The sequence below is a fragment of the Chlorocebus sabaeus genome, chromosome 23 (genome assembly GCF_047675955.1).
Source record: "Chlorocebus sabaeus isolate Y175 chromosome 23, mChlSab1.0.hap1, whole genome shotgun sequence".
NCBI lineage: Eukaryota > Metazoa > Chordata > Mammalia > Primates > Cercopithecidae > Chlorocebus > Chlorocebus sabaeus.
In genome coordinates, this window is record NC_132926.1 from 34,562,204 (window position 1) to 34,580,058 (window position 17,855).

At 38.4% G+C, this 17,855-nt stretch overlaps 1 protein-coding gene across 4 annotated transcripts in view; it reads left to right on the top strand.

The window, feature by feature from the left end:
* The window catches only part of JAKMIP2 (janus kinase and microtubule interacting protein 2), a 184,770-nt gene extending 168,004 nt beyond the window's left edge, over positions 1–16,766 (top strand). For 3 of the 4 annotated variants that reach the window (XM_008014885.3, XM_008014888.3, XM_008014890.3), the window contains 2 exons: positions 6,160–6,230; positions 16,277–16,766. In XM_008014885.3, coding sequence (XP_008013076.2) covers positions 6,160–6,210 — 51 coding nt within the window. In that variant the 3' untranslated portion in view covers positions 6,211–6,230; positions 16,277–16,766. The remainder of the gene's footprint in view (positions 1–6,159; positions 6,231–16,276) is intronic. The other variant, XM_008014886.3, reaches the window with a different exon arrangement.
* The last annotated feature ends 1,089 nt before the right edge of the window (positions 16,767–17,855 follow it).

Genomic DNA, 17,855 nt, shown 5'->3' on the forward strand with positions numbered 1-17,855 from the left:
AAAATACTATAAACACCTTTATGCAAATAAATAGAAAATCTAGAAGAAATGGATAAATTCCTGGACACATACACCCTCCCAAGACTAAACCAGGAAGAAGTCAAATACCTGAATAGACCAATAACAAGTTCTGAAATAAAGGCAGTAATTAATTGCCTACCAACCAAAAAAAGCCCAGGACCAGACAGATTCACAGCTGAATTCTACCAGAGGTACCGAGAGGAGTTGGTACCGTTCATTCTGAAACTATTCCAAACAATAGAAAAAGAGGGACTTCTCCCTAACTCATTTTCTGAGACCAGCATCATCCTGATAAAAAACCTGGCAGAGACACAGCAACAACAACAACAAAATTCAGGCCAGTGTCCCTGATGAACATCATTGTGAAAATCCTCAATAAAATACTGGCAAACCAAATCCAGCAGCACATTAAAAACCTTATCCACCACAATCAAGTTGGCTTCAACCCTGGGATGCAACGTTGGTTCAACATATGTAAATCAGTAAACATAATCCATCACATAAACAGAACCAATGACAAAAAACACATGATTATCTCAATAGATGCAGAAAAGGCCTTTGATAAAATTCAACATCCCTTCATGCTAAAAACACTCAATAAACTAGGTATTGATGGAACATATCTCAAAATAATAAGAGTTATTTATGACAAACCCACAGCCAATATCATACTGAATGGGCAAACGCTGGAAGCATTCCCTCTGAAAACCAGCACAAAACAAGGATGCCATCTCTCACCACTCCTATTCAACATAGTATTGGAAGTTCTGGCTGGGACTATCAGGCAAGAGAAAAAAATAAAGGGTATTCAAATGGGAAGAGAGGAAGTCAAATTGTCTCTGTTTGCAGATGACATGATTGTGTATTTAGAAAACCCCATTGTCTCAGCACAAAAACTCCTTAAACTGATAAGCAACTTCAGCAAACTCTCAAGATACACAATCAGTGTGCAAAAATCACAAGCATTCCTATACACCAATAATAGGCAGACAGTCAAATCATGAGTGAACTCCCATTAACAATTGCTACAAGGAGAATAAAATACCTAGGAATACAATTTACATGGGAAGGACTACTTCAAGAAGAAATAAAATTCACTGCTCGAGGCAATAAGAGAGAACACAAACAAATGGAAAAACATTCCATGCTCATGGATAGAAAGAATCAATATCATGAAAATGGCCACACTGCCCAAAGTAATTTATAGATCAACACTATTCCCATCAAGTTACCATTTACTTTCTTCACAGAATTAGAAAAAAACTATTTTAAATTTCATACAGAACCAAAGAAGAGCCCATATAGCAAAGACAATCCTAAGCAAAAAGAACAAAGCTGGAGGCGTCATGCTACCTGACTTCAAACTCTACTACAAGGCTACAGTAACCAAAACAACATAGTACCGGTACCAAAACAGATATATAGACCAATGGAACAGAACAGAGGCCTCAGAAATAACACCACACATCTACAACCATCAGATCTTTGACAAAACTGACGAAAACAAGCAATGGGGAGAGGATTCCCTATTTAATAAACGGTATTCAGAAAACCAGCTAGCCATATTCAGAAAACTGAAACTGGACCCCTTCCTTACACCTCATACAAAAATTAATTCAAGGTGGATTAAAGATTTAAACATAAGACCCAAAACCATAAAACCCTAGAAGAAAACCTAGGTAATACCATTCAGGACATAGGCATGGGCAAAGACTTCATGACTAAAACACCAAAAGCAATGGCAACAAAATCCAAAATTGACAAATGGGATCTACTTAAGCTAAAGAGCTTCTGCACAGCAAAAGAAACTATCATCAGGGTGAACAGGTAATGGGATAACCTACAGAATGGGAGGGAATTTTTGCAATCTATCCATCTTACAAAGGGCTATTATCCAGAATCCACAGGGAACTTAAACAAATTTACAAGAAAAAACAAGCAGCCCCATCAAAAAGTGGGCAAAGGATATGAACAGACACTTTTCAAAATAAGACATAATATGGCCAACAAACAGATGAAAAAAAGCTCATCATCACTGGTCATTAGAGAAATGCAAATTAAAACCACAAAGAGATACCATCTCACACCAGTCAGAATGGCTATCATTAAAAAGTCAGGAAACAACAGATGCTGGAGAGAATGTGGAGAAATAGGAATGATTTTACACCATTGGTGGGAGTGTAAACTAGTTCAACCATTGTGGAAGACAGTGTGGCGATTCCTCCAGGATCTAGAACTAGAAATACCATTTGACATGGCAATCCCATTACTGGATTTATAACCCAAAGGATTATAAATTATAAACCCATTACTGGACGTATAACCCAAAGGATTATAAATCATTCTACTATAAGGACACATGTACACGTATGTTTATTGCAGCACTATTCACAATAGCAAAAACTTGGAACCAACCCAAATGCCCATCAATGTTAGACTGGATAAAGAAAATGTGGCACAGGGCCAGGCGCAGTGGCTCATGCCTGTAATCCCAGCACCTTGGGAGGCCGAGCTGGGCGGATCACAAGGTCAGGAGATTGAGACCATCCTGGCTAACACGGTGAACCCCATCTCTACTAAAAATACAAAAAATTAGCCGGACGAGGTGGCGAGTGCCTGTAGTCCCACCTACTCGGGAGGCTGAGGCAGGAGAATGCCGTGAACCCGGCAGGCAGAACTTGCAGTGAGCCAAGATCATGCCACTGCATTCCAGCCTGGGCAACAGAACAAAACTCTGTCTCAAAAAAAAAATGTGGCACATACACACCATGGAATACTATGCAGCCATAAAAAACAATGAGTTCATATCCTTTGCAGGGACATGGATGAAGTTGGAAACTATCATTCTCAGCAAACTAACAGAGGAAAAGAAAAGCAAACACCGCATGTCCTCACTCTTAAGTGGGAGTTGAACAATGAGAACATACAGGCACAGGTTGGGGAACATCACACACCAGGGCCTGTCGGGGGGTGGGGAGCAAGGGGAGAGAGAGCATTAGGAGAAATACCTAATGTAGATGATGGGTTGATAGGTGCGGCAAACCACCATGGCACACGTATACCTGTGTAACAAACCTGCACGTTCTGTGTGTGTATCCCAGAATTTAAAGTATAATAATAATAATAATAATAAAGTCTGGCCCAAGACACCAGGAACCTTCTGCTGAGGGAAAGAGCAAGGATGCCAAATAGGTTCTTCTCTGGAATTCCAATGAGATTGACTGAAAGTAGCTACCTGAATCCCTGTATGTAAAACGATATTGCTGTTTTATAATAGCTTCCATAGGCACACAAGAAGAAAATAGCAAACTATCTGCCCTTCTGCAACAGTGATTAGAATTTGGTTCATCCCAGATTGCTTCTATAATTACCTGTATATGTGAGGTTAAAGGGAGTTGGTAGGCTCAAGTAGCCAGACCACCAGGCATCCAGATTTCTGTATAGGGTGGGTCTTCAGTACTCATTTGACCTTAGGTAAATAACTTGACTTCCTCTGTCCAAGCCGTATCTCTAAAACAGGGATGATAACATTTGCCCTTTCCTCCTCCCTTGGGTTCCATGAGGAACAAATGAGATCACTTATGTGAAAAAGGAAACACTAAAAAAGCATAAGTCAAATTCTAAAAGTGTAATTTTAAAAATTCCGACCCAAAGTATACGTTCTCTGCAAAATTTTAAATTTGAATTTATCACATTTCAGAAGGGGCTATTTAGTTCTGCGGGATTGAATGAGGCAACAATAACGTACAATAAATTTCCCAGTGATTGGCAGGAAGCCCCACAGAAGGCGGGGGTTGCTTTCAGCTTCCCTGTTTGTCAAAGACCACACTTAATATCTTCCATTTTCCACACTTTTGAATGGCCAGTGCTTAGCTATCTCTGCTAATTCATCAGCTACCCTAGGGCTGGCTCAAGGAAAAAGTCAAAGTTAAGGCTATTCTGCCCCCAAAACTTGATACCCATTCAGTTCCTGTCCAGCTGAGGTATAAAAATAAAAAAACAAAAAGGGGAGAAAAAAGATCTATCAATGTCATCACCCTAGCCATTCCCTAAATAAAACCCTCAAAAATTTTGGAAGAAGGGAGATTAAGATCATGTTCATTGTTGGAATTCAATGTAAACTTTTTCACAATTCTTTTGCTCTGTACACTTTACAGGTCTGAACTTCCTAAACTTTTATGATAATGGGGTAATAACCTTACTTCAAAGAAAATAAGGATCAACAATATGCAGTGTATTTATCAACACTGCATATTTCACATATGGTAGCAAATTCAACCACTTCAAAAACAATCCAGTTGACTTCTAATTAGATATTTGACTAGAGATGAGATTTATGATTCACCTTCTACTCACTGGACTTCCTTTCTCCTCGCCCTTAAGTCTAGTAAAAAGGCTAAAGATCCTTTATGCCAGAGATACTCTTCATTCTTCCCTTGTGGTACTTGAACACCCACTCAGGGTACATGTAATATCCCTTCTTTATTGTTTATTTCAATGCACACAGTTAGTATGAATCAGGTGGCAAGAACAAACCTAGCAAAATTGCTTCAGCTGTGTGCAGCACTTATCTAGAGCATAATATCTGTATGCATCATATCTAGAGCACTTCCACTACCATCATTTCATCTGATTCTCATAATTACTCTATGAGACAGACACTACAGATGTTATGATCCCCTTTTATACAGATAATAAAACAATGGCTCAAAGAAATTAAACAACTTGCCCAAAATTATGTAGCCAATTTATGGCAAATCAAAACCAGAGGTCAGGGTTTCTGACTGCAGATGGCATGATCTGCCCACTACACTGCAGGGATTAAGACTCTCATTACAGATTAAGTGATGGGCATCTCCTCATGCCCAGAGAGGTAGCTCTGATGGAATAATGGGAATGGGAATTTGCCCATTACTCTCCATTCTCGAACTTCTCCTGCTATAAGTTTACCTTCAAAGAATGAAAAAAAAGCAACAGTTTTTGCTTTTCAGAATAATAGACTAGCCACCAATATATGCCTCTTAGAGCCATCCTCATAACTTGTATGTAGAATTTAGCCATAGTGAAGCAAGAACCTTATAAGCAGTAGCATTAAAGGAAATATGCAAATAACATTCACAATATGAGAATGCCAAACATAACCCTTATTCATAGATGTGTCTAACAGTATGTACCTGGAGTGTGATAATCAAGTAAAAGACTTACTCTGTAAAAGAAAACCACCAAGAAAATCAATTATTTTTTAAAAACTGACCTGACCCATAGCTTTTTATAGTTAGTATACAGTTAATTATATACCTGTGCTACACAAGTACTGTTTGTCCACCTAATTATCTGTTTCTCAAGTGAAAATTTTTGATGAAGAGAAACAAATCAGATTCCATTTAACTTCCCTGAGTCAAATAAGAAGTCGTCTATCTTGGAGGCATAACAGCTGGAACAACATCACGCATTTATTATCTGAAATGCCCATTGATGTAGAAGCAGTTCTTATACCAATAGCATGATCAGACCTCCCCACTTGCCCAGGACAGACCCAGTTTTTACCCGTCAACCCAATGTAATTATTAACAGTGTCCATTTATCTCTCTGAAATGTTCCACTGTGAGTAATTAAGTATATATTTAGCCTACAGATTAATATTTTCCCAGCTGTGCCTTAATCCTAAAGGCTATCATATTAATCAAAAAGATAGCACTGAGTGATTAAGTGTACGTTCTGATCATATTTTGTGTTTTTGAAATACCCTCTCATGCGTGAAAGATAGAGACAGTGATATGTAACAAAGTAGGATTCAGGCTAGCTAAGCTTTAGCCCTCACTGTGCCATAAAATTGTGTGAAATTAAACCATTGATTTACTGCCCTGTGCTTATTTTTCTTAAATATAAAATTAGGAGCTTAGACCAATTATTCGTAAAACCACCTCATGATTCTAAAATGTATGAATCAATGTTAGTTGAACACTGATACTGTAGGTAGCAACATAAAAGGTGTGGATTTTTTTAAACAAAAAGATGCTTGATGTTCATATGTGAAGTGATTAGACTTGAGCAATGTGGAAAAGCTGAGGTTTTGTACTACCTGAATGGCACTACAGAAATTCAGATTTACATAATCTTCTTCTTTTTCTTCTGCAGTTTCTGTTTCTATTCTTGTTCTTCTCTCTTGCCTTTATTCTATGGCCTTGATGTCAAGGTGCCTCTTAAAGGTAAGATTCCATTTAATTCTCAAAATGTGGTTCTAAGAGGTATTTGATAAAAAGGATGTTACCTATAGTTACTATGCCTTTCTTTAGTTTTTTGTTTTGTTTTGTTTCGTTTTTTGAGACAGAGTCTTGTTCTGTCACCCAGGCTGGAATGCAGTGGTGCCATCAGATCATTCACTGGCAGCCTCAATCTCCCAGGCTCAGAGCAATCCTCCAACCTCAGCCTCCTGAGTAGCTGGGACTACAGGCATGTGTCACCAAGCTCAGCTAATTTTTTGTTTGTTTGTTTTTAGTAGAGACAAGGTCTCACTTTGTTGCTCAGGGTAGCCTTGAACTTCAGAGCTCAAGCAATCCTCCTGCCTCAGCCTCTCAAACTGTTGACCAAGCCATCAGGCCTGGTCTATATTTTTTTAACTATGCTATATTTTTAAAAAACAAACACACTTACTTTGGTTAGCATAAATGCCATAAATTGAGAAACAGATCCAGTCTATTTGGGTGATTATTAGAAAAGTGAAAAAACTAAATTTTCTGGGAATCAATAATTTATTCCAGTTAACTGTATTACTTCGGGAAGTCACGATGTCTGTGGATGTTAGTATTCCCATCATAATCTCCCATTATGCAGAAAGTTGCATCTATATCTGCAAAGTAAAGAAATAATGACTTTATCTTTAGTGTTGCGTTCAGCTTGAAAATTCTGATTCTGCTAATCTAACAAGCTAATGATGACTGCTGTTTTTTTCACCCCTTGTCCCCGATAGAGACTAGGGAGTTCATTAAAACTCAAGAAAGCAGGCTGAGTAAAATTGGATCGTGTTTTCAAATAAGTTATTCTTCAATGTTAATACAGAAAACAAAAAGGAGAGTTTTAGAATTACTATTATCAAGTCCATGTCTCATGAATACATGCATAAATAATGTTAGTGATTCCCAGTGCTTAAAAATATAGATTTTTAAGCCCTACCTCAGACTTGCTGAATCAGATCACTGGAGATAGAGGTGAGATAGAGAGAAGGTGGGAGAGTGAGAGCAAGGACTGCTCTGTATTTAACAAGCACACTATGTGATTCTGATGGCCAGCCAAATAGGGAAACCACAAATCTCAATACCATTGTTAAAAAAGAAGAAGGGCCAGCGGCTATTCTAAATCCATTTATCACAGTTCATGTCAACTCTGATTTTCCTATTAAATTATATTAGCCTGAGATCTTTCCTGGACCTCGGGTGATTTAACATTTTCTACAGCAAGTTGGAAAATAGAAGAGAGGTACTTTCTCCCTCTATAGGTATGAGATCTGTTACCTGGATATGGAACACACAAGTAAAAGTGCTTTAGAATAACCCGATAAAAGCAAAGAGTTAAGCAGATATGCTCAGAAAATGTATGAACTCGTAACTCACTCTCTGGCTATATTCTTTCTTCCAAAATATTTTCTTTTCAGACTGACCACTGTCCTTTGTCTGTCAAGAAAGGTGATAGCATCGTAGGATGGAAAGAAGAGGATTGAGTCTCTTAAATTGAATGGGAATATCCAAATTGAAGTGGAAGGAGATTCTCTAGTAAAGGATCAAAATGACCAGAGTATCAGAAAACAAACAGCCTCCCCCCACCAAAAAAAAAAAAAAGAAACAGTAAATAAATTTTAAAAGTAGGGAAAATAAATTTCAGTAAGAGACAAGTAACACATGGTGGTGTAGAGAAGAAATATCAAACCTCATAAGTACTAGGTAGAAAATGTGTAGGCTTCAGCATTAACATCAATGCTGGCCAAAGCTGATTATGTCCTGGGAGCTGTTCTAAGTAATAGATACATCTAATCCTCATGAAATCCCCTGTGGGATAGGTATTGCTTTTATTCTCAATTTGTAGTTGGAGAAACTACAGCGTGTGACTTTCCCAAGACCATACAGCTACCAATTTGTACCCAGGCAGCCTCAGCCCAGAATCCACTTTTAACCACCAAACTGCCTCACAAATTAAAAAGGGCCTTTCTCCCATGTTTCAAGCAACGTTGGTTTTCATATGTATCCTCATGAGAAGCATCATTTGTTTGTGTTGTACTACTTAGCTATTAGCTTTTGAAATTACAGTGTGTTCGTCTCTGTACTTTTTCCCATTTTGTGTAACTCCTTGAGGGATGTACAAGATTTGATGTTTTTCCTCCAAAGTAGCACATAAATGATACTTAGCAATTGTCTGTTAAGTGAATGACTATAATGATAATTAATAATATAGCAAATGAATGTGACAGTGAATCTGGGCAATGTAATATAATGCATATGCAGTAAAATGGCTGAGAGGTTAGAGGGCACAGCTTACAAGTCAGATATACTTTTAAGCTTGAGTCCTGCCATTTGCTAGTTGTGTGGAGATAGGCAGTTTATTTAATCCACCCAAGATTAGGTTTCCTATTCCACAGAATGGTTATAGTCATGTTACCTACAGCAGGATGTTATATTGAGAGAATGAAATGATGTTATGCATGTCAAAGGCATAACAGTGCCTGGATAATCATTAATCAGTAACTCGTAGCTATTATTCCATTTAAAATTTAGCTACCATATTTACTGAATTCAAAACTATACTAAATTATACTGGTATGCTAGTATACAAAATTACACTAAATTCAAAATTATAACCTCTAGTACTGCCAAGTAGTTTACAGCCTAAACCCAAGCAAGTAGTTGCTTTTTCATCTCCTCTTCTCAGGGAATAATCTGGTTTTAAATAATATTAGGGAATAAAACGTCACTGAAAACTGATTAATGCTACTTAAGTCTCCAAAGTTGGCAAGAGAGAAATAGGAATAAGTAAGGGAAAAGTGCTTGTTTATTGGTAGGTAGTGAAAGCTTACTGCAAATTATCATATGGTTTTTTTCCATACTAAATTAGTGATTTGTATTCTGTTCATAAACCCAAGACTAGCTTAAATTACAAAGTCCTCCTTAAAATAGAGTGACTCCTACTTCTTTTCTTTTAGTAATTGCCTAAGTCATTATTGTGAGTAATAATATAGAAGCCATTGAACGCTCTCTAGAAGGCACCCTTTCTGGACTCAGTGTTGGCTGACTAAATAACTGCATGGATTATATTAGAACTTCTACTTTAAACAAGGGGACTCCAAGTAGTTCCAGAAGATATTATCTGGCTATGCATTCTGGTTTTCCAAAGGAATAGCATATCAATGTATTAGTCAGCTTTCTCCAGAGAGGTAATCAATAGCATAGATAGATAGATAGATAGATAGATAGATAGATAGATAGACAGACAGATAGACAGATGAAAATGAGAGGAGCTTTATTAGGAGAATTCACTCACCTGGTTATGGTGGTGGTGAAGTCCCATGGTAAGCCATCTACACGCTGGAGAACCAGAGAAGTAACATGGCTCTGTTCAAATCAGAAACCCAAGAACCACTGGTGGCTCACGCCTGTAATCCCAGCACTTTGGGAGGCCAAGACTGGCAGATCACAAGGTCAGGAGTTCAAGACCAGCCTGGCCAATATGGTGAAACCCCGTCTCTACTAAAAATAAAAAAATTAGCCAGGTGTGGTGGTGGGCACCTGTAGTCCCAGCTACTGGGGAGGCTAAGGCAGGAGAACCACTTGAACCTGGGAGGTGGAGGTTGCAGTGAGCTGAGATCACACCATTGCATTCCAGTCTGGGTGACAGAGTGAGATTCCATCTCAAAAAATAAAGAAAAAAAAAAAAGACCCAAAAACCAAGGAAGCCAGAGGTGTAATTCTCAGTCAAAGGCCAAAGGCTTGAGAGCCCCAGGAGGCTGCTGGTGCAGGTCCCGGAGTCCAAAGGACGAAGGACCTGGAGTTATTAGACATTCACTCCACCTTCATGGCTTCTCATCAGGCTCCAACTCCCAACACTGTTGCATTAGGGATTAAGTTTCTAACACATGTTTTGTGGGAAACACATTTAAGCCATAGCAACCACTCATTGTTTCATATTACATGGTTACACAGGGAGACAAAGGAAAGAAAAAAATGAGAGGAACACAAAAATAGCTATCACCAGATTAGTTGCTACACCCAGGTTGCAATGACCCATTGAAAATCCTCCTCTTCTGAGCAGGGATGAATGAATGAAGAACATGACAGCACCAGTTTTGCTCATTATCAAGTTGGGCGGACCAGAGAACAGGTGATCATGATTCTTTATCACATAAACTGGTCTAGCTCATTTTTACTGTCCCCCACTGAAAAATTTTACATGCATTTGGATATATATATATATAATTTTTAATGATATTTCTCCAGTGTTAACCATATATTTTTGAACTTGACAGCCCAATACTTTTACTTCCTGTCTAGTAACATAAAAAATGTTAAAAGGCACATAATACTGTGTTATTTTCTAATGAAAAAACTTAAGAAAAGTTAAATACTGCATTATTTGCTAAAATGTGCAAACATTTACTCAGGTAGCCTGGGGAAAACAAATGGCCACATGACCAGTCTCTATTATATTCATCATTTAAAGTATTAGTAGGATCAGCCAGGCGTGGTGGCTCACTCCTATAATCCCAGCACTTTGGGAGTCTGAGGCAGGTGGATCACCTGAGGTCAGGAGTTCGAGACCAGCCTAGCCAACATGATGAAATCCCATCTCTACCAAAAAAAAAAAATACAAAAATTAGCCAGGTGTCGTGGCCTGTGCCTCTAATCTCAGCTACTTGGGGGGCTAAGGCAGGAGAATCACTTAGAACCTGGGAGGCAGAGGCTGCAGTGAGCCGAGATTGTACCACTACACTTCAGCCTGGGTGACAGAGTAAGACTCTGCCCCCCCACCAAAAAAATAAATAAACAAATAAAGTATTAGTAGGAAAATTTTACTGTTTAGTTTTTGTATGGATAAGGAAAGCCTATAAGATGACTTATTGTATGCCAGTTAGTAATTCCTTTTTATATAAATGTATCCATTAGCTTTATCCAGTCATATATAAATTGTTTCCCTATTTGTCTCACAAATTGTACTAATAAAGCATAGAGTAGGAGTTATATTTTATTCATCTTTGTATTTTTAGTGTCTATAACAGTACCTTATCTATCCTAGGTGCAGAATAAATTTCAGATTGACAGATGAACTGAGAGGCAGATGGATGAATGAATAGCTTGGAAAATGAATATGAAAGCAGATTTGGGATATGTTAGATCAAAGCCATGAAGACCATTGTCATATCTTACAAAGATAACTCATATTTGATTTGTTTTTTTATATACCATTTGAAGACTACCTTAAAGAATGCATTGACAAAGGAAAGAGGACATAAACAAATATATTATCCCCTCCTCTGTAGCTGAAATAGCCCACTAACTGGGCTCAGTGCTTCCACTATAGATATTCTTATAACTCATTCTCCACACAGCAGTTAGAGTCAGCTTTTAGAAAGGCAAACCTTACCTTGACCCCCTCCTAGGAAAACATCACTATTAGGATCAAGTTCCTTCAACCAATCTACTGATAACAAGTTTAAAAAAAAAAAAAAAAAAAAAAAAGATCAAATTTGAATTATTTAACTTGGCCAACAAAACCCTGCATGGTCTAACCACACGGGCAATCTCTCAGGCTTCCTGTTGCTCCAGTTTCTGTTAATGAACCACATGCCTTCCTGCCTTCCACAGGGTTTGCCCAAGCTGTCTTGGTGCACAGAATGCTTCCCTTCTGCTTTAACTAGTAAACACCTACTACTCACCTGTCCTTTGGATCTCAATTCAGTTGTGATTCCCACAAGGACATCTTTCTCAACTTCCCTTCTGAACAAATTTTCCATACGTTGGGGAAATATATATATATATATTTTTTAATTAATGTCTCTCTTTCTCATTGTAAATAAGCTTCGTGAGGATAACGACCATATAATTTTGTTCAGCTTTGTATCCCAAATACCTAGCACATAATCAACAGTGTCTAGCACGTAGTCAACAATCAATAAATACTTCTAAAATAATATTAATGATATTTCAATAAGGAAAAAGGGACGATATCTTGCTTGACAGTTCAAAAAGTACATTTATATTTATCATTTTATGTAATACTTACAACAATCCTGCATAATATGTTATAACTCTCTGTCTCAGTCCATTTGTGCTGTTATAACAAAATACCTGAGACTAGGTAATGTATAAGTAATAGTCATGTATTTCTCACCATTCTGGAGGCTGGAAGTTGAAGATCAAGGCACCAGCAGGTTTGGTGTCTGGTGATGGCCTGGTCTCTACTTCCAAGATGGCACCTTGTTGTTGCATCCCCTGGAGGGGGCAAAGCTGTGTCACAGGACAGAAGGGACAGAGGGGCAAAAGAGCCTAAGTTAGTTCTCTCCAGCTCTTTCATAAGGCACTAATCCCTCATCCATTCTGCACTCATGGGCTAATAACCTCCTAAAAGCCTCACCTGTTAATTCTCTTGCACTGGGGATTAAGTTTCAACATGAATTTTGGAGGGGACACAACATTCAAAATATAGCACTCGCCAAACATTAATTTCCTAATATAAATATACTGGCAAGTAATAGCACCCACTGTTTTTCTGAGGATTGAGTAATATTATACATGTAAAGCAATTAGTTTAGTAGTTGGCACATGGAAAGGCTCATTGAAGGTCAAGTTTGTAGACATACCAAGCATTCTGTCTTGAATCATGCCTTTCAAGATGTGCTTCCATCTTCCTGGACCACATTTCCCACATCATGATTAAATGGTTGATACCCATTCATCCTTCCCACCTCAGTGGAAAATCAGGGAAGTCTTCCCTGATCCTCCAGCTTCAGTTACATTTCATGCAGTATTATTATGTCTTCCCTACCAGGATTTTTATGGACCAATTATTTAATAATCTTCAGTCTCAGTGTCCTCGTCTGTATTGTGGAGGTAATAACAATAGCTACCATTTTTTGAATACTTTATGATAAATTGCATATAAAGGGTGAGGAGTGGAAGGTGTCAGAGATGGCCCTTGTGTTTCTGGAGGGTGTAACTGGTTAGATGGTGGTGCCCTTGCGGATGCTACAACCACCAGTCAGAAGTGACATCACCATACTCAAGACTTGGAGTTTGTGGCATTAGCTGGGCACAGTGGCTCTGTAATCACAGCACTTTGGGAAGCTGAGGCAGGTGGATCACTTGAGCCCAGGAGTTTAAGACCAGCCTGGGAAACATGGCAAAACCCCATCTCTACAAAAATACGAAAACTAGCTGGGCATGGGGACACATACCTCTAGTAGCAGCTACTTGGGAGGCTGAAGTGCAAGGATGGCTTAAGCTCCAGAGGTTGATGCTGCAGTGAGACAAGATTGCACCACTGCACTCCAGCCTAAGCAACAAAGCAAGACCCTGTATCAGAAAGGAAAAAAAAAAAAAAAAAAAAAAAAAACGAATTTGTAGCCTGTAGTAAAGTCTCCAAAATGATAGCGGCAATTGCTGTTTTCCACAGATGAGGAAACTAAAGTGCAGCACTGTTAAGCAACCTGTTAAAAAGAACTCCTGTTACCCACTGGGTAACTGCCATAATTCAGAATGCTTATTTGAATAAATCTGGCTTTACTACAGAAATAATAGTTCCTTTTACAAATACTTCTCAATTCATAGAAACTTAACATTTTAGGAGACTGCCTGGACTGCCTGTAAGTCCACTGGTTTTTAAAACCAACATGTGTTTACTTAAATGAGGGGCTGTACCTCAGCTGTGATAGGTGGAAATGATGCATACATACTTTGACACAATATATAGGATTTAATCTTTGATACACTATACATTGATAGTTTGCAAGTAAAAGACTTTTTGTGTTTGTGTATTTATTCTATATTTTAAAACACACAAACAAAAATACATCCCTGAAGAATTTTATATATATATTCAGATCAACACTCTTCTTTACCATGGAACAGAAGAATGTTATATTTGTAACTAGTTATTTGGGGCTCCCATCCCAGTGGACTGTAAATATGATCTTGATCTATTTTCTCAAATCATAGCTTTCTTCACTCAGGCTCTGTCTTATTTCCCTCTTTCATCTTTTAATTAAATAATAGGTGAGTCCCCCAACTTCTCAGTCACTTTCAAGCCTCAAAAGTTTTAACCCAGTTTAAAAGTTCAATTTCAGACTCTATTTTATTCTCATTTCTTCCCTTATCCTACCTTAGGCATGAGCCAAGTACCCCCATGGAGCTGTAGTTCAGGGTCTGACTCTAAGAGATCTCTTCCTCTTCTCTTCCTCTTCAAGGCTCAGCTATTCTGGAGAGCAGGGAGGAAGAAGAGGGAAAAGGATTATCCCTTTCAACTCCTTTGACAGTGATTGCAGATGTTTCTCTGGCTACTACTGTCCAACACTTGATATCTTTTCTATGAGAAGTGACCAAAGGCTGGCCATTCTGGGCAACATGTGTGTGAATTCTTCAGAAGGCTGTGCAGAGGATGCCCACTGCACTATTCCCAGTCTGGCCAAGGCCCAGCCTCTTCCACTGCCTCACTGGCTCCCGTCGTTGGTGGTACAACCCACAGCTTTTTGCTGAGGAGGTAGCTTTTTGATGAAGTATGGGACAAGGAGACAACTACGCTGTGGCCCCTGTCTCTGCCCTGTCATTACTGTTCAGTTCTCTGCTCACATATAAGCAAGGGAAGATGAGAAACTCTATGTCTAAGGAATAGAAGGCAAGTGTGCCTCTGTGACACCACCATCAATCTCTTTATGCCTCTTCGTACCTCCTCCTCATTCCCTCAGTGTGATCTCTCCCCGACCACTGTACTTCCTTCCCACAGGTTCTCCTCTGTGACTCTGTCACTCTTTCATCCCAGTCTAACCTTGTCTTGGGAGCAAAATGGCTCCGTAAATATGCCTTCATGGCAGGAATTTCTTTGGATCTTTAGGTTGCCTCCAGTTGATAGACTAGAAGTATCCTTGGGGTACTAAGTGCCTCCTTTTCCTCCACTTTGGATTGTGGTTTTAACATTTAACTTTGGATTTAACATTTCTGGAGTAATAGTAAAGTCCTTCTACAGAATCAGTGTCCTTATTTTATAGATGAGGAGATTGAGGCTTAGAGAAGTTAAATAATTCATCTTTGGGCATACAGCAAGAAAAGAGAAATCCCATTTTCTCTATCCATGTTGTTCAGACCCTAAAGGTCATCCCTTAAGTAGCACATAATAGCACATCCTCATAGCACATCTTCTGTGCTATTTCTGACTTTCATTGGAAAACAGCATTACGACCTAGACTTCCACACAAGTGAAAACTCAGACATATGGACTTACAGAGGAACAGGGCTAGGAGTCCTGACTGGTGCATTCCCAGAGTAGCACCTTTTCAGGGACATCTCTGGGCCAACCGAGAAACCTGTGTGGCAGAATTCCCAGGGAGTTCTTCAATCAGGACTTTAGGTGGAGACAACTTGCCAATGGCTACAATTTTGTTGGGGAGGAAATGTGACATAGAATTAAGTCACTGAAGGGAATAGACAGGTCTGCTATTAAAATAACATATTGCAGAAACAGTAGCTACTGGAGACTCCAAAAGTGGGAGGCAGAGAAGTGGCAGGGTTTGAAAAACTACCTGTGGGGGACTATGTTCACTTTGTGTGATGGGGTTCAACAGAAGCCCAGATTTCTGCATCATGAAATATATCCATGTAACCAACCTGCACATTTACCTTCTGAATCTAAAATAAGTTTCAAAAATAAAATAACATCTTAAATGGATATATTGGGGCCTGACGATTCAATTTAACTTCTTAAGCTATCACCTTGGAAGGCCTTAGAGGAAAAGGCAGTAATGATAATATTTCAGGCAACTCACTCTGAGACAAGAACCATTAATAGTTTTATATGCATTGTGTTGCAACAACCTTTGAAATACATTCTATTTTCTCACTTAAAATTAAAGTAACTAAGCTTAGAGATGTAACTTGCATAAGATCATACACATCAAAGCGGTGGTAAAGAATAAAACGTGTGTGTCTTTTTTTAAAGTTTGTTTTTTATGATTCAGCTATTAATAAAAATGATATATAAATAATTTTTTTCCTCTGTTTTACAGAGTAACCGAAAACATGGATAAGATCCCAGAAAGACAAATGCTTCTAAACCTTCAAAGATGGCAAAATTGTTTACACCAGTGAGAGGGAGATCAAAAGCTAAGAACTACCCTGTAGCCAGGACTACAACTGTGTATTTTAAAGCCATTATTCAAGGTTTCTTACTTGACAGTTCCTACACAACTCTGTTGAAAATCTACAATATATGCTGCATTTAATGAAACATGTAAATGTCAAATCAGAAGAGAAGAACTATAAACATATATTGTGTAAAGAAAAAGTTCAGCAATGGAACTAGTTTCGGCAGATCAAGCAAAGATGTGTCTTGGGCATGGAACCAAAGTTACAATGAAACATTCAACCCCTGCTGTGCAGGGGGGTCATTTTAATGTAACACCACACCCCATGGAAACACTAGTCCTGATAATAAACATCATTTTAAAAGATCAAAACAAACAAACAAAAAAAAAACAAGGGTGGGTGGGGAGTGAAGCACGAGGAATACCTATGAAGAGCTATTTACAATAAAATGTTTCATTTGAAAAGTCTGGTTTCTTACTACAGGGATTTGCTTTTCTGTCTTTATGATTGTTTTAAACTCAGGAACAGAGACATCCGCATCGTGAATGGGAAGAAAAACACTCTTGTTTTTTGTTTTTCTGCAAAAGGTGGAGCTTGTGGAATTCATTCCACAGACGACAGATGAGAAGTGGATCACAGTGACCATAACAAAACTGGTAACCAAGTCAAAGGACCTGGGCGAATGTAACATGCGAAATAAAAGCAGATTCGATGCTTCCTTGTCCTACTGTCACATCTGCATCCCTCCATCAACAACGGACTGATCTCATTCATACTGAAAACTAAGAAGATGATACTGTAAATCACATGCTCCCTGACTTAGTTCTGTTTAGAACGCCAACATCTATAGGGAACATGGGCCAGAGAGCGTCTCTGAATCTTTCGTTTCCAAAATACTGGTTTTCAAATGGCTGCTTAAAATTGCCTGCAAATGAATATGCTATATATGATCTGGGCAAAAACACAACAGAATCAATGAGTAAATTTCTACCAAGAGTCGGGTTTGCCACAGAGATGTGAATATTAAACTAAACTATTATTTTTTAAAGAATCCTTCTATGCCTAGAGCATTCTGACCTCTTCTTGTTTAGAGTGATAACATTTTTTCCCAGACAGATGACAGCAACAAGATAGCTCTACTTTTTTATATAGAAATAACATTATGTTACTGACAAGGTCATTTTCTACCAGAGACAATTAGAAGACTGGTACTTTTCCTAAGTTGTGTATTACTGAGTCTTGGATTCATCTCTGAGAGCAAATGTATGTTCCTGAAAAACTAATTTTACACCTCATTTACTGTAGATAACAGAACAACCTCAATTTTTCAAATTTTCCAAGTTTTATTTATGGGGCTAGAATTCCCATGCATAGAGAATATGTGTAGGGAGCCAGAAACTCTTTCTATGAAACACTATACAAATCTTTCCATATGTGGGTTCAGTATCATCCTTCAGTTTTAGCACTGGCATTTGCAAAGCCAGAACAATAACTGAAGAA